Below are 23,164 nucleotides of genomic sequence, written 5' to 3'. Positions count from 1 at the left end.
GAAACTTGTTAGATCTGATAGATGGGGTTTTGTAAGATTGGTTTAGTTAGATCTGGTAGATGGGGTTTCGTAAGGCCCAGTGGCCATAGACTTTCACGCCTCACGTGATAGAAAAATGAACCAACGTTATTTCTGTCGTGAAGCGCCATACGACTTCACGCTTCACGCCTCACGTATCACGCGTGAAGAGGAAAGTGGGAAGGTTCACTTTTTCCAAGACGTGATATGAGGATGGAGATCTTATTGAGCTGGTTAGAGCGAGGCAACTACTTTGGGATCCTAGGCATCCTGATTATAAGGATAAGGATCAACGAAACCAGGTGTGGGAAGATCTACATGAACTACTTCGACCGCCAAAAGGTTAGTTTTGATTGATTTTTTGAATGAAAATCCAACAGACACAGACGTGGCAAACAAAATAGGCTATGGCCGAGAGCATACACTGATAATTGTCCAGAAATTTGTTTTCATCTGAAGAATCCATTTTCGAGCGCTAAAAATCAATCAATAACAAACCATCAACATAGTGAGGCGTGAGGTGTGATGTCCTACCAAAACAAGACGTGATACGTGAGGCGTGAGGCATGATAGTCTATGGCCCAGCAGATTGGTTCAGTTAGATTCTGTAGATGCGGTTTTGTAGATTGTTTTTTGTAGATTGAGGATTGTTTTGGGTTAGAATAGAGTTTAGAGTAAGGATTCAGGGTATTGTTTGTTTTGTTGTGTTCTAATTCTAGAGTGTGGATCCAGAATGTATTTTGGAGTATTGTTCTAGAGTGAGGATCTAGAGTATAGTTCTGGAGTATAGCTCTAGAGTGAGGATCTAGAGTATAGTTCTGGAGTATAGTTCTAGAGTGAGGATCTAGAGTATAGTTCTGGAGTATAGTTCTAGAGTGAGGATCTAGAGTATAGTTCTGGAGTATAGTTCTAGAGTGAGGATCTAGAGTAGTTCTGGAGTATAGTTCTAGAGTAAGCATCTAGAGTATAGTTCTGGAGTATAGTTCTAGAGTGAGGATCTAGAGTATAGTTCTGGAGTATAGTTCTGGAGTATAGTTCTAGAGTATAGTTTTGGAGAGAGGATTTAAAGAATGTGTTTGGAAGTATTGTTCCGGATAGTAGTTCGGTTCGGTGACCTGGTTGGTCGGATTCTTCTCTAGATTAGGGTCTCTGTATTGGATGTAAACCCTCCATTTTACCCACATTTTCCCTACACCGTTTAGAAATAAAAGAACCTGGTAATATAACCGGTGTCATTTGTTTTGACTGTTTGAGTGGCTGCATTTGAATTTCACGCATTTGAATTTTTTTTCGTCTTCCCGCATTTGATTTTCCCGCATTTGATGGTTTGAATTTCCCGCAAGTGAGCTTTTGAAAGTCACGCATGTGAGCTTTTGAAAATCACGCATGTAGTGTATGCGTTGGGGTGTGTGTACATGAGATAGAGTTGCTCGTGACCGATGATGAGTCTTCTTTGTGTTCTTTGTGTTCAGATAAAAGTCCATATTGGGTAATATATTCATGTGTTTCGAGTCTATTCTTGGGTTGTTTTGGCATGTGATTCTTTCTCTAATTCCACATCGCGTATCTCACGTACACAACGTCACGCATGTCAAAGTCATTACCTTCTGGCAACTTCCCTAGCTCTCTCCTCACCAATTTTGCCGGCCTTTGAAATAGATCCTTGGCTGCACGTTTTTACACCCCCGGTATAGGGGTGTGCATAGGATTCGCTTGATGTGTTTGTTTGTTTGTTTGTTTGCGTGTGTGTTTGTGTTCGCATATAAATCTCAAGAATGAACGGACCGATCGTCACCAAACTTAGTGAACATGTTCTATACATTCCTGAGACGGTCCTTACAAAAATTGGGACCAGTCAAACACACGGTTAGGGAGTTATTGGTGGATTAAAATTCTACAAGGACTTATAGAGGGACATATTAATGGTCAAAGGGAAATAACCTTCTCAGTTGGTGGCAGTGAGAATGGTTATTTCCCTTTGACCAACGGGGGTGTTTTTTCTACCTCGGAGGAATTTCTTGTTTTGCATTGTTTTCGAAATTCTTTCTCTGTCTTTAGTTCATGATGGTGCTCATTTGAGTAAATCGGGTCCTTCAAGTCGAGACTTGTTTTCAAGCGCGCTGGACATCCACGTATCGAACAACGCCATGTCTTTGATTTCTTGGTTTCACGGTCCTTGACGTATAAACTCCCACGGCTGAGAATTGCCGGATTTCCCCTGTTGGTTGTTGTAATCGTGATGTTCGTCTCTTGCTGTGCCATGGCGAAATGAGCCGTGTAGTTGAACTGAATTGTGATTTGTGAGTTGTGAGCGAACCGTCGTGACGTATAAACTCCCACGGATGTCCCATGTTGGTTGTTGGTATTCGTGTCTTGCTGAATTGTGATTTGTATTCACGCGTCTATACACGGGACTCACTCACAAACACACCGATGCGGGGGGGGGGGGGGGATATGTGCATGCGTGTGCGTGAAATTTAAATGACAAGTAAGGAGAGATTTTAACTGGAAACCTGCGTGAAATTCATGTGTTAAGAAATGCGAGAAATTCATAGCGTAAAATTCAAAAGTGCGTGAAATTCAGTTGCACCGGTTTGAGTTTATAGAGAGAGAAAGGGACACTCCCCTACATTTGGCACTAGGTTACATATATGCTTGAGGGCATGACTAGACTACTTGATTGCGCTCAAAGCACGACACAAAGAGAGCGCCGTTCCACCCGACCAATTCTGCTGCTGACGTCACGCAACCAAGGGAAATAATTTTTGAGCCGGCTGCATTGACTGACTCGGCCAAGAACGCAAACTTTCATCGATTAAAGGCATTGTAGCATGTCTAAAATATTGGGACTTGTGTTATCAAGCTTTCATAATCACCAAGTAACTTTTAGATATAGTTTCAGAAACATGAGAACTCATTCTGCTGAACGGATTTTGAGAGCCAGAATCCAACAGCTGCCCTTTGAAGGCCCACTCCGCTTCCCGTAAACCATCAGTTTCTGGCCACAGACGGTGTCAGGCAGTACACACAGTACAAACACGCTTTCGTAACACTTACCGCAAGAGAACATCCACGGTGCCATCTATAAAGAGCGAGCATTTTTCACAAAATGTGCATAGGCCAAGTAGCAATATGTGTAGTATTACAGTAGTGAAGCACCAATACTTGGACTACGTGATGATGGATTAGACTGTATAATAGACTGGCCGTATACAATTTCATCTCACACGGCATCACTGCAGAGCGCCTAGAACTGTACCCACAGAATATGCCCGATATAAGCCTCATTGATTGATTGATTGATTGTATAACTTATAAGCCAACAGACGTTGTGTGTTTCGCATGGAAAAACAAAGAATGTATGGTTTTCTGCTCCTGTTCTTTAATTTTAACATTTTGTCAAGTTTAGACTAAATGTTTTAACATAGAGGGGGAATCGAGACGAGGGTCGTGGTCTATGTGTGTGTGTGTGTGTGTGTGTGTGTGTCTATGTGTGTGTGTGTGTGTGTGTGTGTTTGTGTGTGTGTGTGTGTCTGTCTGTGTGTGTGACTATGTGTGTGTCTGTGCGTGTCTGTGTCTGCATCTGTGTGTCTGTGTGTCTGTGCGTGTTTGTGTGCAGAGCGATTCAGAGTAAACTACTGGACCGATCTTTATTACATTTTACATGAGAGTTCCTGGGTATGATATCCCCAAATATTTTTAGTTTTTTCGATAAATGTCTTTGATGACGTCATATCCGGCTTTTTGTAAAAGTTAAGGCGGCACTGTCACACCTTCATTTTTCAATCAAATTGATTGAAATTTTGGCCAAGCAATCTTCGACGAAGGCCGGACTTCGGTATTGCAATTCAGCATGGAGGCTTAAAAATTAAATAATGACTTTGGTCATTAAAAATCTGAAAATTGTTACATTATTTTTTTTTATAAAACGATCTAAAATTACTTTTATTTTATTCTTTATCATGTTTTGATTCCAAAAACATATAGATATGTTATATTTGGATTAAAAACAAGCTCTGAAAATTAAAAATATAAACATTATATTAAAATTAAATTTCCGAAATCGTTTTAAATACAATTTTATCTTATTCATTGTCGGTTCCTGATTCCAAAAACATATAGATATGATATGTTTGGATTAAAAACACGCTCAGAAAGTTAAAACGAAGAGAGGTACAGTAAAGCGTGCTATGCAGCGCAGCGCAACCGCTATAGCGCTGAACAGGCTCGTCACTTTCACTGCCTTTTGCACTAGCGGCGGACTACGGTCATTGTTGGTTGGCTGGTGCTCTGACAACAACTTAGAGCTCAATGTCTCTAAAACCAAAGAAATGATTGTAGATTTTAGAAAGAACAAACTCGCACTCACCCCTTTAGAGATCAACGGTGTAAGTGTTGAGCAGGTCGACTCCTTTAGATTTTTAGGCACAATCATCTCGAGCGACCTCACATGGGACAAAAACACAGAGCCCATCATCAAGAAGTGTCAGCAGAGGCTTCACTTCCTTAGACAGCTGAAGAAATTTAGACTGAACCAAGCCATCCAAAAGCAGTTCTATAGGGCCACTGTAGAAAGCATTCTGTGTTTTTCAGTCACCGTGTGGTTTAGCGGTGCCAGTGCTAGGAACAAGGAAGAGCTGGAGCGCATTGTCAGACAAGCGTCTCGTATTGTGGGTTGCGAACTTCCGTCAGTCGCCTCACTGTACAGCTCACGTTTAGCAAAGAGAGTTAGGGGTATAGTGGCAGACTCATCTCACCCAGCCGGCCATCTGTTCGAGCTCCTCCCGTCAGGCAAGCGCTTCCGCGCTCTGAAGAGCAGGACTTCTCGTTTCAGAAACAGTTTCTTTCCTGAGGCAGTCCTTGCGGCCTCAATGGTGGATCGTTCTTAGATCTGTTAGATCTGTGATATGTGTCAGTTAAAGTTTTGAAATGGATCGAGTATCCTTAAATGAAATATCTTAATAGATGTAAGGGTTGTGTCCCTTGAATAACTGTGTTAGCATGTACTCGGATTTATTATATTGATGACTATATTTTTAGATATGATTTTTAGGGAATTCATTTATCTTTATCCATGCAACCTGTGATTGCTCCTGTCTGGTTGGTGCTAAAGGAACAACCAGTCCGTTTTGAACTGTCTGGTTGGTGTGCACACGTAGTGGGCCCAGTGAGATTGAACACTTTGTCTGTACATAGTTGTTGTGATATATGCGTGTGGAAGGAGTGTGAAGTTTTATGCATACACCATAACAAAATCCTGTGCTTTGCATTTGGTAAATAAACTGTTTGACTTGAAGGGCAAAGCCCATACGACTCACATGCTTGACCTCGACCTTTAGGGTAACTAAACCTAGCAATGACATCATACACTAAGAACTGCTTTACACATTTTTCCTACCAAAATACATGTGACCTTGACCCAAGGTCAAGGTCATCCAAGGTCATGCAACACAAAGCTGTTAATTCAAGACATAGGAAGTGCAATGGTGCTTATTGGCTCTTTCTACCATGAGATATGGTCACTTTTAGTGGTTCACTACCTTATTTTGGTCACATTTCATAAGGGTCAAAGTGACCTTGACCTTGATCATATGTGACCAAATGTGTCTCATGATGAAAGCATAACATGTGCCCCACATAATTTTTAAGTTTGAAACAGTTATCTTCCATAGTTCAGGGTCAAGGTCACTTCAAAATATGTATACAATCCAACTTTGAAGAGCTCCTGTGACCTTGACCTTGAAGCAAGGTAAACCAAACTGGTATCAAAAGATGGGGCTTACTTTGCCCTATATATCATATGTAGGTGAGGTATTCAATCTCAAAAACTTCAGAGAAAATGTGAAAAATGTGAAAAATAGCTGTTTTTTAGGCAACATTTATGGCCCCTGCGACCTTGACCTTGAAGCAAGGTCAAGATGCTATGTATGTTTTTTGGGGCCTTGTCATCATACACCATCTTGCCAAATTTGGTACTGATAGACTGAATAGTGTCCAAGAAATATCCAACGTTAAAGTTTTCCGGACGGACGGACGGACGGACGGACGACTCGGGTGAGTACATAGACTCACTTTTGCTTCGCATGTGAGTCAAAAATGCAGTGCGTTCAGTTTCATTCTGTGAGTTCCACAGCTTGACTAAATGTAGTAATTTCGCCTTACGCGACTTGTTATTTTCTTTATTCAAGTCTCATCAGAATTTCATCAACGATTTCAGTTTATCTCTTGTCATATTCACACATATATTAGCCCAGGGTTTGGACGAGGAAGGTATTGACTATTTGGGTGTGTGACTCTGAGAGACAGTGTGTGTGTGTGTGTGTGTGTGTGTGTGTGTGTGTGTGTGTGTGTGTGTGTGTGTGTGTGCGTGCGTGCGTGTGCATGCGTGTGTGTGTGTATGTACGTGTGTGTGTGTGTATGTACGTATGTACGTATGTATGTGTGTGTGTGTGTGTGTGTGTGGGTGTGTGTGTGTGTGTGTGAACTGATATACATTATTTACTGACAGTCTTTTGACTATGAGGATATTATTATTCAGAGGATGTCTATTGGCTGAAGTAGACTCGCGATGATAAATGCTCCATTTGGACTTTTCCCACGAGCTAATGCGTGATGTTACCAAAAAATAGAATATAAATTTCGGGGGAAGCAACTTACTAGTGCGGCAATCATACAAACCATGTTGCAGATATTACAGAACTTCTAAGATTAAAGATGAATCATTACGTAGCTGCAGTTGTGTGATATATGCTGGGTATGCTGAACAAAAAGTGTGCCGACAGATTCGAACCCGACTTTACCGGACGAGCAGTACGGAGCGCTACAGAGTGTGCTAACAGGGCTAACTGTCTTTGTAGGCAAACATAGTGCAATTATGATATGAGAGTTACTAAGACATGAGACAGAGAGAATGCATGCTGCATATGAATCGTTCTCTCTGCAAAAATAAACTTACGTTTTAGTCCATTATACTTGCTCCCAATGTCACAAAGCTCGCAGCGACAGTCTGGATCATCTGCACACAGACACAACAATCACGCCATAATGAAACATACCAGCAAGAGCATCCTTCTCACAAACACAGCAATACTGTCATGATGAAACATATACCACCAAGAGGGTCTTTCTCACCGACACAGCAATACTGTCATGAAAAAACATAACAGGAAAAGCACCCTTCTCTCAGACACATAAATGCATACATGCATACACATTTCACCAAGAGAAACCTTATCACAAACACATCAATACAATCATGATGCAACATTCCAGCAAGGGCACCCTTCTCCCAGACACAGCAATACAGTTTTGATGAAACATACCAGCAAGATCACTATTCTCACAAACACAGCAATACAATTTTAAGAAAGAAAGGGACGTAATCGCTTCACGTTTTTTTCCACGGCTAAAAGTGATTGTGAACCTATCGCTGTCTCTCCACGTTTTTTTTTAACCGGATGTTCATTGTCCCCCAACAAACCTTTACATTGGGTCTGTTAAGCATTATGCTGGGTCATGGGGTGATGTTTGTCACCTGACTCATGTGTGTCTGTGAAAAGCAATTCTCGAAAACTACTGAACGGATGGTTATGAAAAGTGGTGCAGACATTTTGAAAGCATTTGCTTGAAACACGTTTGGACGATTTTTCATAGGGCTATTTGACGAATATTTCTAAAGCTAAAAAAAAAACGTCAGTTACCATCACGTTGACATTCACAGTGTTTTCCTCAAAATCATATTTGATAATCTAAAAAACAAACTTGTAAAAAAAGTTAATGATGTATTTACCTTTTTTGTCTACAGATGTTCTGCAGATGGTTAAATAATGCGTAGAGGAACATGTGCAAACAATTTGTAATGAATATCACGGGGGATTTAAATACACTAGTATCCCCTTAAACGAGCCAACATTTCAAGCTGGCATTTGTGGTAAAACATGCTGTAACTTACTATTTGTTAATTTTTTTTTCTTCTTTTTTGGGCGGGGGGCGGGTCTGGTCACAAAACGCTTGTGTAGTGTCGCTTTGCGGTCAGCTAACATCGTCTCCGCTTCCATCTTGTGTGGTGTCGCTTTGCTGTCAGCTAGCATCGTCTCCGCTTCCATCTTGTGTGGTGTCACTTTGCTGTCAGCTAACATCGTCTCCGCTTCCATCTTGTGTGGTGTTGCTTATCTGTCAGCTAACATAGTCTCCGCTTCCATCTTGTGTAGTGTCGCTTTGCGGTCAGCTAACATCGTCTCCGCTTCCATCTTGTGTGGTGTCGCTTTGCTGTCAGCTAACATCGTCTCCGCTTCCATCTTGTGTGGTGTCGCCTTGCTTCCAGCTAACATCGTCTCCGCTTCCATCTTGTGTGGTGTCGCTTTGCTGTCAGCTAACATCGTCTCCGCTTCCATCTTGTGTGGTGTCGCTTTGCTGTCAGCTAACATCGTCTCCGCTTCCATCTTGTGTGGTGTTGCTTTGCTGTCAGCTAACATCGTCTCCGCTTCCATCTTGTGTGGTGTCGCTTTGCTGTCAGCTAACATCGTCTCCGCTTCCATCTTGTGTGGTGTCGCTTTGCTGTCAGTAAACATCGTCTCCGCTTCCATCTTGTGTGGTGTCGCTTTGCTGTCAGCTAACATCGTCTCCGCTTCCATCTTGTGTGGTGTCGCTTTGCTGTCAGCTAACATCGTCTCCGCTTCCATCTTGTGTGGTGTCGCTTTGCTGTCAGCTAACATCGTCTCCGCTTCCATCTTGCTCCCTCCTTCTTCCACGGCCAGCGTTCTCTCTTTCTTCCGTGGCAGTTGAGCCGCGGAACTACTTAAGTTCGCACGTCCTTTATGGGGATTCTGTTTGGTATCTGCTTCGTTGGTGGCTTTGTTTGCGGCCATTCCACTGTGCCCTTTCCCAAAGGGGGGCAAGGCTGTGCCATTTCCATGGTCGTATGTCTTGTCGAGATGTGGTACGGGCTCCGTTTTGATCTTACTGTTCCTCAGAGGCAGGGCGACTGTATCCATTCCTTCCTGGTCTCGCTGGAGGGGAGAAGCTGTTGTTCCCTTTTCTGTGACATCTTGTCTCCACGGATCGGACGTATAGCCAGGTGCTTGACCAAGGTTATTTTTGAGATTGGTAAAGACAGCCTGCTTTTTGTTGTGGTCTTTCTGGATTTGGTCCTTTTGTGTTTTTATGGAACCTTGTGTTATTGTTTCTTTGATGGAGCCTTTTTCTGGCGCTTCTTTGACAAAGCCTTTTCCTGGTGTTTCTTTTATGTAGCTTTTTTCTGGCGCTTCTTTGATATAGCCTTTTTCTGGTGGCTCTTTCACGGAGCCTTTTACTGGGTCTTCTTTATTGTAGCCTTTTTCTAGTGCTGCTTCGATAGAACCGTTTCCTGGTGCTTCTTTGATGGAGCCTTTCTGTGGGCGTCGGGACACGGTCCCGCTTTCATCCCTGGTTTTCTTCAGAGAAGGTGAGACATCCTCTTTCCAACGGCCTTCTGTTTGGTCCCAAACCGCCATAGTTTTCTTTGGCTTGCTACGACCGTTTTCTTCATTCCACAACGCCATGGTTTTCGTTAGCTTTCTGCGGCTGCCTTCTTCATTCCCAAACGCCATGGTTTTCTTTGGCTTGCTGCGACCGCTTGCTTCGTTCATAAACGCCATGGTTTTCTTCGGCTCTGTGCGACCGTTGGTAGGATAGCTCCGGATCTTGGCCGTTTCGTTGAACTTGTCATCATTTTTCAAGCGAAGGTCCAATGCCTGGTCTTCCCTGTGGATATACTCCGTGGTAGACAACACGGGGCCCGCGTGTTTTGTGGCCTTGACCTTCTGACGAGCGGCAGTGTCTCCTTCACTCTGGTCGTGCAGAGAGAGAGGAACACGGGTCTTCTGGTCGTTAGGATGGGACGGCGTCTTGTGCGACTCTTCTTCATTGGGCGTTGCACTGTGTGAGCTGGGCAAAGGGGAGGCTCGTGAATCATCGGTGCTGCCTCCTGCTGGAAATAGGAAGCAATTAAGTCGTATAACAGCATTACTAAGGTAACGCATTATGAAATGTTCACTCTAAAATTAGCCTATTTTTCTCAACTTATTTAAGAAGAGAGTGCGGGACATAAACAGGCAGAACTGGCAAGCCCGCATAAACGATAGTGACGTACCGTTTTTGCAAATACCGGGTCTGTGAACAAGGGCGAGTCCCCGAAGTTTATTTAGACTGCATAGATCAAAAGTGTCATAGAGACGCTGTTATGAGATTTAGACTTGGTATAAGTGAGCTTAAAGTGCACATCAATCACAGTATTAAGGGATCTGCATAATTATGGTCAGAGTAATTAGAAGTTGGTAATACTTTTGTGGGAGAAAGAACATTATGTCTACATTACATAATATCTACAGAGAACTGTTCTAGTCCCATGAACTTTTGATTTGTTGTGATTTTTTTTAAATAACCGTGTGCTTTCTGATTTTGTGAAAATGGGTACATAAGGATAACGGCTAATATTCGACAGTACGAATGTAGTAGCCACTTGCTAGATAATTGTGGGAGGAAGTGAATGCTATACCTATAAGAACATAGCAAGACATTACATTTCAAATCACGTTGGTATGTTTTATACCGTCTTTTTTGATGAATTTTACTTAGCGCAATTACATTGTTCTTCATATAGAGAAGTAAAAACATGCCTCAGAGAAATTCCGAATTCCTTACAATTTGATATGTTGTAGCTCATTAATTTCTCGAGCTATGGTGAACATTTAAATATCAAGTCCCATGCCCAAAAAATGAAACTGCAGGCAGTTTCCCAACCCTACCCCCTAACTTTTGCGGTCGCCATTTTACATTCCCCACTTTCATAGACATCAACACATTTCAGAGATGAAAGCAAGTAAAGCTATCATATTGCACATACTGATAGCCAACAGTATCAACAATGTTTACCAGCATTCCAGGACCTTGACCTTCACACACGGTCATTGGCGAGTTCCAAAAGGTTATAACCAACTCAGTATTTTGTAAAATCACAAACAGAAAAAGATTTAAAATCTGTACAACATAGAATACTGTTCAGGTTAATCTTTGGGAAACAACTACCCAGCGGCAGCAAACCAAGTAAACGGGAAGAAGCAACTGATAGATCCGAAAGACCGTACGGTACATGGACAAAACACATGTATGCAGTGTGCTCAAAATCGTTATGCTTATCAGACCACCGATAACACGTGAATGTGTTGACATCTCAAAGTACCGACACTTTTTTTTAACATGCTTGATACAAGACCGGGGACTGTTCTTGCATTTAGTCAAATTCGTTTCCCACGCAAAAGCTTTTCCTAGTTGTTCCTGTCAATTGAAACAACTCTCCTGACAGGCACTTTAATGGTTTTCCAAAGCGTTACAGCCCAAACGCCTAAGACGGAATTGTCCTAAACCTTGCGCTGACATACAAACACGAGTTTTTCAATGGCGTATTTGAAGTCTGTGAATGTTGTGATTGCAAATCATTTCTGGGCACCCCTCAGTCTATACGTACAGACAATCAATTTGCATGGAACGAAAGCTGAGAGGCTGGACTGTAACACGGTGTGTCAACTGATTCCGTTCATCCACCGGATGTTTCCGTTCATCCGCAGGATGTTTCCGTTCATACAGCCTTATTTTCATCACTTGCTTGGGGAAACACATTGTGGTAAGTCGTGTGGGCAGCGCGCTTGTGTGATATTGAAAGAATAGGATAGCGAAATGGTTGGGCTATGTGTACGATAAGTACCGCTGATGGGGTCTATGTCGACCAAAAGAGTGGGATTCCCTGTAGGTGGAGTTCCTGGAGTGGGATTCTCTGTATACAGGGAATACCACAGGATTTAGTTCATGTAGCGTGTTGCTGATATCGCTGAAAGTCACGTGATGCTTGGCGACATCGGTAGAATTTGATGTTTTTCAATTTTGTTTGATATTTCTTAGAAATTCGAGTATGGTTTGCATGTTTTATTGAAAAACTCCACCCTGTGGGATTCCCTGTATACAGGGAATCCCACTCCAGGAACTCCACATACAGGGAATCCCACTCTTTTGGTCGAAATAGACCCCATCAGCATAAGTACCAAGGTGCTAGTAATCCTAATGATAACACACGCGGGCCGAACGTGGCAAAATTGCCACATTTTTTAACATGCTATTGTTTTTCTCGCTCTGTTATCGAATCTGACCCCTGATTTGCACATGATCACCAAAACCATTGCCTGTTACGACATTTCGCTTGAACAGAAGTTTATAGAAACCCATGGCTTTTGTACAATCACTTGTCTTTTGAAAACATGCAGATTCCGTTCATACACTATGTTTCCGTTCGTACAAAAGTGCATGTTTCCGTTCGTACGAAAAGCGTTTCCGTTCATACACATTCGTTAGATCAGAGTGAAACAGTCCCCCACTACAAGTTATGTGTATTCCAATCGTCTTCAAATAGCACAAAGTACGAATGCGTGTGATGTTGGACCTATGTGAACCATAATATGAATTGAATTTGCATAAAACAGTTGTGTCCGTTCGTAATGTCTTTGGCGGGAAAATGTGACCGTTCGTACCACTTTCATCAAATTCTTTCCGTTCGTACGCTTTTCAGTAATATGTTCGGTGACGGAGCTTTCTGGGTGTTTTGATAAGAACGAAGATTGATTTATGCAGTGTTGCTTGCTTTGCAGCACTGCAACTAAGTAACATGTACATTTGTATTTACTCCTATCATGCCATTTGCTTCACCTGTGATCTTCTTCTTCTTGGCGTTCGCAGAGGTTACACGATCAGTCCAGCACTGGTGATAAATGTTGTCGTTTTCTTCAACTCCTGTTGACTGCCGTATAGTTTGGTCTGCAAGGGAGTTGGTGACGGCCACACTTCTTTTCGTTCCTCATCTAGTAAGGGACATCGCTGTAAGATGTGTTCCGCTGTTTGGTCTTCTTGGCCGCAGGCACAGGTTGGTGATGGCGCCAGCTTTAACTTTCGGTTCATGTGAGCATTGAGCCTGTTGTGGCCAGTACGCAGCCTGATGAGGTTGACTTGCTGCTCTCTGGACATTGTGTGGTAGTCATCTCTGTGTGTCCTTGGCCTCATCAATGCCTTGATGATTGTCTTCTGCTCACTAAAGCTGACACTGTTTTCAGGTTGGTCTTCCACGGCTCTTTCTTTGCCAGCTCATCTGTCCTTTCATTTCCTGGTATCCCACAGTGTGCTGGTATCCACTGCAGGACAACTCTTGCGGTTTGTCTGACCATAGGTAATGCTTTGGCCAGCTGTGGGAGTTTGTCGTTCTCTAGGGCTTGAAGGACTGAAAGGGCGTCCGAGAGGAAGACAACTTGGTAGCAAGGGTCTGCGGAGTCCTGGGGCCAGTTTCATAAGATAGCAGTGAACCGACTGACAGTCCATCGACTGCCCAGTCGATGGACTGTGGTTGATCGCCGGGTCACCGAAAAGCGCGTTTCATGAGCCACCCGCGGACAACCGTCATGTTAAACAAAAAGGAGACCACTCACAGATGAGGGGGTGACTGGAAGCTTTATTCATGCTTCAATAAAATACTATAATAAGATAATGCAAAATGTCGCGCTTGAAATGAGATTAAAAGACATGTACATATTGTCCTGGGGATTTGCTGCGCGCATAATAAACATCCCACAGTGGCGCATAAATATCAAAACATAGTATACTCCACAACAGGATGGATAATCCTGTCTTGGCCCACACAAACATACGCGCTAAAAAAAAAAAAACCCACAAAGGAAAAAAAAAAAACTACACACAACCAATTAATACTCAGACACACGCACATAATTATTTCTTTCTTGTAACATAAGCATAACCAACACCATACAACAACCAAGCATATAAAAAAATACGTGCAGAGGCTGTTAATTCTTCATAATTATTAAAATGGATAAGGCATTCCAGTCACACTAAGCTCAAAAGGGTGGGAGGGAGGGAACATTTTTTTGTGTGCGCACTCGCGTGAGTTTGGCAGCGAACTGACGCAGTGGACACAGGCCTGAGTACACAGCGACACGCGCACGTGAACTTGCTGATTCACTCAGCGTAGCGACAGCCGTGGGAGCTAAAGGCCTAAATACAGGCGACGTTAAACCCTAGTAGTTTAAAATACATTTCTGCGAAATTCCTATTAAACAAAAAGGAGACCACTCACAGATGAGGGGGTGACTGGAAGCTTTATTCATGCTTCAATAAAATACTATAATAAGATAATGCAAAATGTCGCGCTTGAAATGAGATTAAAAGACATGTACATATTTTCCTGGGGATTTGCTGCGCGCATAATAAACATCCCACAGTGGCGCATAAATATCAAAACATAGTATACTCCACAACAGCAGTATGGATAATCCTGTCTTGGCCCAATTGTCCAAATCCACTTCACTCACTCTACCTTTAAAGTCCCTTTAGTGCGCTGTCACAGATTAAATGTCCCTTTTACGTGTTGACAGCGCACTGCATCTGTGCGATTGCGGAAGAGATCTGATTACCAGGGATGGCAATGTAAGCTAGGCAAGCGTATGAGCGCCAGTCTCCAATCTGGCGAATTGTCTCTATCGGAAGACCGACTTGATAAGCCCAGGAAGCACCCCCTCTGCGGAAACTGTGCCCGGCGTACTGCTTGGGATCAACACCTGCCTGCTGCAGGCACTGCTTAACTTTTGACACGAAGGACGAGGGGGTCAGGGGGGAGAAGGGGGGGTTGCCTGACGAGGCCACGAAGGCGGGGCCGTCGGGCGGGGCGTGGGGGGTAAGCCTGAAAGCTTGGAAAATCGCAGCGACCGGGCAGAGCAGAGCAGAGGGCATCCTCCTGAAAGTCAGTGTCAAAGTGCGATTTTTGAACTGAATAACCTTGGACCAACTAATGGTGATGCGCACAGCGTCTGGGTAGAACACACAGTCTTGTCTTCTCAAGTGTTTGGTTTTGTCAAACTTGCTCGCTGACGGCGCGAGTACATTGGACCGTCTAAGCATGCCGAAAAACATCACCAGGCATGCGGCCCACACTGAACAGTCAAAAGGGGAGCTAAGGTCCAGCTGAGATCTGGTAGTCTGCAACAGCTCTGGCGTAATAGGCAGTTTTCGAGCAGGACAATCACCTAGGCCTCTTCTAATGCCTTTCAACACACAGTCCAGTGAAAAGTTGTTCTCTAGGGGGTTGTCAAGGCCCCACTCTAAATGAAGCAGTCTCACAATGTTCAGATACTGACGCACGGAAGTGTACTTTAGGGAGCGTGCCAGGAATACTACATAACGGCACAACGTTGCCGGTGACGCAGGCACAGGGGAGACCCCGATATGTTCACAAAACGTAATGTACGCTCTATAATGAGTCTGATACGTCTTTTTGGTTGAAGGCGCAAAGGTCATGGATTTATAGTCCCGAACCTCCTTATCTAAAACTTGGAGTAAGTTGTCCACAGAGTCTGTAATAAAAACACAAAGTCTGTTAATAATCTACCAACCAATCCATACAGACAGTCCCTAGACATCACTTAATAATCTACACATAAAATAAAAACAAGGTAAAAAACATGACTGTCAAAAGGGGGGGTGACTAGCAGTTTCAGTTACCAGACACGAGCAATTTTCGTAAGCGTTCGTGACCTCTCGACTCGTGAAGGCGGGAGACTGCGTCTGCAACGACGTTCCTGGCGCCGGGGTAGTATACCGCCTTCAGCCGGAAGTTGTAAGTGGCCGAAGCCCAGAAGACCCTGCGCAAGGACTGCATGACGAAGCTGTCTCTGCACGAGCCCTTGTTGATGATGGCCACCGCCGCCTGGTTGTCGGAGTGGACGAACACCTTCTTGCCCGCCCACAGGTGAGACCAGCGAGTGACCGCCGGTTCGAGGGCGAGCACCTCCTTGTAGTTGATGTGCAAAGAGGTGGCGCGAGGCCAGTGGGTCTGACAGTGCGTGTAGACCCAATCGCCCTGGTTGAACGCCCCCGCCGCCTCCGTGCAAGCGTCGATGCTGATGGGCGTGGCTGGTCGGCAATCGACTAGTGGCATGGTACCGTTGAAGGTTCGCAAGAACCTAAGCCACCAGTCGATGTCGAGGCGCATCTCTTTGGTGACTCTGGGGCGATGCCACGGGCAGCGCAGCGTAGCGATGCGATCGAGGAGCCGCCGAAGGTGAAAGCGGCCCCCGTAGATGCACTGAGAAGCCCAGTTTAGCTTCCCAGCTAGGCTCTGGAGCTGGCGTTTGGAGACCTTGGTGCTGGAGAAGACGCCCTGCAGGACTTGCGTGAGGTCCTTCACCTTGGCGTCGGGCAGCTCCATGGTCATAGCGACGGTGTCCAGCGTGATGCCCAGGAAGGTTAGACGCTGGGTAGGGCCCTCCACCTTGGAGTAGTTGATGGCGAAGCCAAGCTGCCTCACTAAACGCATGAGGGCGTTCAGCGCGGCTTGACACAGCTCGGAGGTCTCAGCAGTCAGCAGGAAATCGTCCATGTAGGCGACCACACCCTTGTGGCCTTGAGCATGCATCATGTGGCGGATGGCTTGCGAAAGTTCGTGGAATACCTCGGGGGATCGCCGCGCGCCGAAGGGCAGACGAGTGTCTACCATAAAAGTCTCTGTTGGCGATCCATCGAAGTTCCAGGCTACGCCTGTAGCCGGATAGTTGGAGGGGTGAATGCGCACTGACCTGTATGCGCTGGCCAGGTCGAGTTTAGCGAGATAGCAGCCTGGTGTGATGAGATCTACGGCATCTTGAAGCTTCTGGAACTGGAACGGCGAGCTGTGTGCGAAGTCATTTAAGGCGCTGCCGACGGGGCGACTGCAGTCGTGGATGATGCGCACTTTATCACCGTCTTTCTTGGGGATAGCGCCGAGAGCCGACACGATGGTGGGTTTGCTGTCACACTGCTTATAATGTCCGTGCTCAAGCTCCACCTTAATCTGCTTCTCCACCTTATAACGGGTGGCGCTCTCTGTCGCTGACTTGTAGTTTTTCTGGTACACGCTGTCGGTGATGTCGTCAACGTCGACGATGCTGAAGCCTTCTTTGACGCCTTCCAGGATGTAGTCTCTTTTGGGGTAGTCCGCGGGCAGCAGACGGTGCCAGGCTTCGTACACGAGGCCCGCTTCACGCACTGGCTGGCTCAGTGGCGCGGGGGAGCGTTTTTTACAGACCCGAATTGCCCGCCGGAAGCTGTTGGGGGGTTGGTTTGGGGTGACTGGTCGCTGGGTGCGTTGGAGAGTTGGTTGTGGCGATATTTGCAGGCCTTGCCAAAGGAACACGAACCGCGTGCCTTAAACTGTTTGCACTCGGGTACGGCCTGCCGCTGCGAACCTGTTGGGGTGCTGCGTTGTGCTCTGGGCTCCATCTTCGCCTCCATGTAGGGCGGGTACGTGCCCCACGGGAAGCTGTGCCCCGCCTGCAGCTCACGATACTGGTAGTCGAAGTCAAGGACCGACTCCAAGCTGTAACGTTCGGCATACTCCATGACGTTGACGGTGTGGGCCAGGTAGAATTCGACGTCTTGGCGCGGCAAGGCCCCCGTCTGCAAAAGGTTGTTCATTAGTCTACAGTTCGCTGCCACCCACTCCTCCATACGAATGCCGGAGTAGGGGTGCTAATCGTCCGTGCGGACAACCAGTCGCTGCTCTGTATCAACTATCAGTTCTTTCTTCTGCGCTTGTCTTCTCTTCTTTGTTTTTTCAGTGAGAAAGTCAGTGATGTGAGCAGTTTTCTTCTTATGCGCTTTGATTGTGAGTGTCAGACGGGGGTCGAAACAGGCAAAACGATCGGCGTGCGGGGTGGACACTGTTTGTGGTTGATTTTGCTGTGGGTCGCGTAAAAAAAGTTCGTCAAAACGCTTACCAGCGTCCGTCAGTGCCGTTCCGTTTCTGATGTCTGCCATCGTAATCTGGGGGATGGAACTGGATGCGCCCCCCTCGCCGGCTGTAAGAACTTGCTGAAGGTCATCGATGCCGGCTTGACGCGTGTCTTTTTGAAAGGTTCCAATCGCCGTGCGGAGAGCCTTGAGTTGACCAAGCGTGACACCCAGCGTGGCCATGTCTTCTTCTGTCAGCGTGGAGAGGAGATATTCAGACACAATGTCTTCCTTTTGCAACGCCTGCAAAGTTTTTGTTAGACTGTTCGAATTACACCACTCTTCGAAGTAGAATTCCTCTCCCATCTTGGCAGTTCGGCTTGTTTCTTGACATTTTTTTGTGTGAGCACTCGCGTGAGTTTGGCAGCGAACTGACGCAGTGGACACAGGCCTGAGTACACAGCGACACGCGCACGTGAACTTGCTGATTCACTCAGCGTAGCGACAGCCGTGGGAGCTAAAGGCCTAAATACAGGCGACGTTAAACCCTAGTAGTTTAAAATACATTTCTGCGAAATTCCTAATAGATACATGTCAAATAACAATCACAAGGTTTGGCTCACAATCCCAAAAAGTGTGAGCGTTCTGCCATTGATTGTGCGGATAATTACATTTATTGTCGGTTTACCGCAGTAAGCCGAACACAGTGTTGGGGGGAGAGCATCACCGTGTTTGGCCGACTTCCGGTGAGACGACCCGCAGTCAGCCGACTGAAATTTTGTTCGTGGAACCCGATAACGTCGGATTACTGTGGTTCTCTCGGACAACTGCAGTTGGTCGACTGTGTTTCTGGCTTATGAAACTGTCCCCAGTGAACCAAGGAGGCGGACTGCATGAGAGCTTCTGCTTCTGCTTTATGGTTTGTGCAGTGTTTGCCAGTGGCAACGCTGGATATAGCTGTATGTCCCCCAGGGAACTGGATCAGAATGCCAGCACCTCCCTTGAGCACGGCGTTAGTGTGTGATACTCATGAGCAGAATTTAGACAAATTAAGAAACACATTATCCAGGCACTATCAGTCCTTTTTACATTTAGTCAAGTTTTGACTAAACGTTTTAAAATAAATGGGGAATTGAAACGAGGGTCGTGGTGTATCTGTGTGTGTGTGTGTGTGAATGTGTGTGTGTGTATGTGTGTATGTGCGTGTGTGTATGTGTGTGTGTATGTGTGTGTGTATGTGCGTGTGTGTATGTGCGTGTGTGTGTGTGTGTGTGTGTGTGTGTGTGTGTGTGTGTGTGTGTGTGTGTGTGTGTGTGTGTGTGTGTAAAAATAACTAAGGTCGGCATAGATCACCACTGGTTTTTAGAAACAAAATTCCATGACTTTTCCATGACTTTCCATGAGCCTCAATAACATTTTCCATGACTAAATCCACAGGTCGCCATTTCCGAACACGCACACTTTGTACGTCTTGTCACTGCCAGTTTTGGCACTGGCTTGCTTTGCACTGAATTTGAGTCAGTTTCTACGCAGTGTCTCTTCGACAAGCAAGTCAAGCATTTGCTACGCAGTCAGATTATCGGTAATGTTTGCTGGTCCTGTCATTTCACTAAACTGGACCAGCCACTGTTTGTATCCATCTGCACTTTCGTAAATTCCGTTTCGTAACCGTCACTGTGACTTGACGAACTGTCATTTTTTTTAACGCGATACACACTTCATTGCGAAGATCTTCCTCAGTAATTCGTTCCAATTCCGCATACTTTTTGTTGTCAAGAAACAACTCGAAAGAAAGTTTCAAACTCATCATCCTCCATCTTGCTTGTCGAAGCGCTAAAGTACTTTATCGATGCAAAAACAAAAGCAGAAAACTTCGACGAAACCGACTCAAATGCAGCGCAGACGACACGACGAGATAACAGAAGGAAGTGAGCCTCGCTTTGGCTCAAGTGCCGTTAAAAATACCATTATTCTCGTATGCAAAAACGAACAAGCCCTGTGCTGGCGACACAAATCGCCGCTGGCTGGCTAAGGGGGGGGGGGGGGGGGGGGGGGTCTGACTGGGCGACGAAAATCGCCGCTGGCGTGTTAAAGGTTTGGTTTTTTTTTTCTATTTTTGTTAAATTCCATGACTTTCCATGGCTTGAATTGAAATTCCATGAATTTCCAGGGATGGAAAATTAGAAATCAAATTCCATGACTTTCCAGGTTTTCCATGACCTGTACGAACCTTGTGTGTGTGTGTGTGTGTGTGTGTGTGTGCGTGTGTGTGTGTGTGTGTGTCTGTTTGTATGTATGTGTCTGTCTGTGTGTGTGTGTGTATCTGTGTGTGTGTGTGTGTGTGTGTGTGTGTGTGTGTATGTGTGAGTGTGTGTCTGTGTGTTTGTGTCTGTGTCTGTGTATGTGTAGAGCGATTCGGAAAAAAACTACTGGACCGATCTTCATGGAACTTTACATGAGGGGTTCTGAGTATGATATCCCCAGCATTTTATTTTTTTACTTTTTTTTTATAAATGTCTTTGATGACGTCATATCCGACTTTTTGTAAAAGTTGAGGCCGCACTGTCACACCCTCATTTTTTTTTCAAATTGATTTTAAAACTTTAGCCAAGCAACCTTCGACAAAGCTTGTACTATGGGATTGCATTTCAGCTTCAAAGCTTAAAACATGATAACAAAAGTTTGGTCATTAAAAATCTCAAAATGCTAATTAAAATTAAAATGTGAGTAATCGATCCAAGAATGAGTTCATCTTATTCTCTATTGTTTGCTGATTCCCAAAACATATAGATATGTTATGTTTGAATTCAAAAACAAGTTCAACAAATTAACAAGTCGCGTAAGGCGAAAATACAACATTTAGTCAAGTAGCTGTCGAAATCACAGAATGAAACTGAAAGCAATGCAACGCAGCAAGACCGTATACTCGTAGCATGGTCAGTCCACCGCTCATGGCAAAGGCTGTGAAATTGACAAGAAGAGCGGGGTAGTACTTGCGCTGAGAAGGATAGCACGCTTTTCTGTACCTCTCTTCGTTTTAACTTTCTGAGCGTGTTTTCAATCCAAACATATCATATCTATATGTTTTTTGAATCAGGAACCGACAAGGAATAAGATGAAAGTGTTTTTTAAATTGATTTCGAAAATTTAATGTTGATCATAATTTTTATATTTTTAATTTTCAGAGCTTGTTTTTAATTCACATATAACATATGTATATGTTTTTGGAATCAGAAAATGATGGAGAATAAGCTGAAGGTAAATTTGGATCGTTTTATAAAAAAATTTTTTTTTACAATTTTCAGATTTTTAATGACCAAAGTCATTAATTAATCTTTAAGCCACCAAGCTGAAATGCAATACCGAAGTCCGGCCTTCGTCGAAGATTACTCGACCAAAATTTCAACCAATTTGGTTGAAAAATGAGAGCGTGACAGTGCCGCCTCAACTTTCACGAAAAGCCGGATATGACGTCATCAAAGACATTTATCAAAAAAATGAAAAAAAGTCTGAGGATATCATACCTAGGAACTCTCATGTCAAATTTCATAAAGATCGGTCCAGTAGTTTAGTCTGAATCGCTCTACACACACACACACACACACACACACACACACACACACACACACACACACACAGACAGACAGACAGACAGACACACACACATACACCACGACCCTCGTCTCGATTCCCCCCCTCTATGTTAAAACATTTAGTCAAAACTTGACTAAATGTAAAAAGAATACAGAAAAGCGTACTCTTCTGCTTTGCGCAATAGAAGCTACCACGCTTTTCCGGCTTGTCAATTTCACTTCGTTTTCACGTGAAAAGTGAGCTTTTTCCTTGTCACGGGGATTGACGAAGCTGTATTGCCTTCTGTTTCATTTCGTAAGTTTGACAGCTTGACTAAATGTAGTAATTTCGCCTTTCGCGGCTTGTTTTTAGATTACTTTCAAATGGCCGTGCATCTTTCCATTCTTGAGGAGGCAGTAATCAACGCCAGTACACTGGACATCAGTGGCAACGTTGAAGTCAGCACAGAGCCAACGGCGCTTGCCACCAGCACACCACTAAACAAGTCGCGTAAGGCGAAAATACAACATTTAGTCAAGTAGCTGTCGAACTCACAGAATGAAACTGAACGCAATGCACTTTTTCAGCAAGACCGTATCACTCGTAGCATCGTCAGTCCACTGCTCATGGCAAAGGCAGTGAAATTGACAAGAAGAGCGGGGTAGTACTTGCGCTGAGAAGGATAGCACGCTTTTCTGTACCTCTCTTCGTTTTAACTTTCTGAGCGTGTTTTTAATCCAAACATATCATATCTATATGTTTTTGGAATCAGGAACCGACAAGGAATAAGATGAAAGTGTTTTTAAATTGATATCGACAATTTAATGTTGATAATAATTTTTATATTTTTAATGTTCAGAGCTTGTTTTTAATCTAAATATAACATATTTATATGTTTTTGGAATCAGAAAATGATGGAAAATAAGATGAACGTAAATTTGGATCGTTTTATAAAAAAAAGTTTTTTTTTACAATTTTCAGATTTTTAATGACCAAAGTCATTAATTAATTTTTAAGCCACCAAGCTGAAATGCAATACCCAAGTCCGGCCTTTGACGAAGATTACTTGACCAAATTCTCAACAAATTTGGTTGAAAAATGAGAGCGTGACAGTGCCGCCTCAACTTTCACGAAAAGCCGGATATGACGTCATCAAAGACATTTATCAACAAGAAGGGCAAAGCCCATACGACTCACATGCTTTACACATTTTTCCTACCAAAATACATGTGACCTTGACCCAAGGTCAAGGTGATCCAAGGTCATGCAACACAAAGCTGGTAATTCAAGACATAGGAAGTACAATGGTGCTTATTGGCTCTTTCTACCATGAGATATGGTCACTTTTAGTGGTTCACTACCTTATTTTAGTCACATTTCATAAGGGTCAAAGTGACCTTGACCTTGATCATATGTGACCAAATGTGTCTCATGATGAAAGCATAACATGTGCCCCACATAATTTTTAAGTTTCAAACAGTTATCTTCCATAGTTCAGGGTCAAGGTCACTTCAAAATATGTATACAATCCAACTTTGAAGAGCTCCTGTGACCTTGACCTTGAAGCAAGGTAAACCAAACTGGTATCAAAAGATGGGGCTTACTTTGCCCTAAATATCATATATAGGTGAGGTATTCAATCTCAAAAACTTCTGAGAAAATGGGGAAAATGTGAAAAATAGCTGTTTTTTAGGCAACATTTATGGCCCCTGCGACCTTGACCTTGAAGCAAGGTGAAGATGCTATGTATGTTTTTTGGGGCCTTGTCATCATACACCAT

General features: G+C 44.1%; 1 protein-coding gene and 1 long non-coding RNA gene across 3 annotated transcripts in view; both read right to left on the bottom strand.

Moving 5' to 3' along the window:
- Nucleotides 1–7,033, bottom strand: part of LOC138973956 (uncharacterized) — a 50,456-nt gene extending 43,423 nt beyond the window's left edge. The window contains exon 1 of the long non-coding RNA XR_011458236.1: nt 6,974–7,033. This is a non-coding gene — a long non-coding RNA (uncharacterized lncRNA). The remainder of the gene's footprint in view (nt 1–6,973) is intronic.
- Nucleotides 7,034–7,989: 956 nt separating this feature from the next.
- LOC138973953 (enolase-phosphatase E1-like) overlaps nt 7,990–23,164 on the bottom strand; it is a 33,583-nt gene continuing 18,408 nt past the window's right edge. Inside the window, exon 2 of one of the 2 annotated variants that reach the window (XM_070346653.1) lies at nt 7,990–9,985. In XM_070346653.1, the coding sequence (XP_070202754.1) occupies nt 8,187–9,985 (1,799 nt within the window). In that variant the 3' untranslated portion in view covers nt 7,990–8,186. The remainder of the gene's footprint in view (nt 9,986–23,164) is intronic. The other variant, XM_070346654.1, reaches the window with a different exon arrangement.

This window comes from Littorina saxatilis, linkage group LG8 (genome assembly GCF_037325665.1).
Source record: "Littorina saxatilis isolate snail1 linkage group LG8, US_GU_Lsax_2.0, whole genome shotgun sequence".
Lineage (NCBI taxonomy): Eukaryota > Metazoa > Mollusca > Gastropoda > Littorinimorpha > Littorinidae > Littorina > Littorina saxatilis.
Note: the sequence above shows the minus strand (reverse complement) of the source record. Positions and strands in the feature narration are given on the sequence as shown.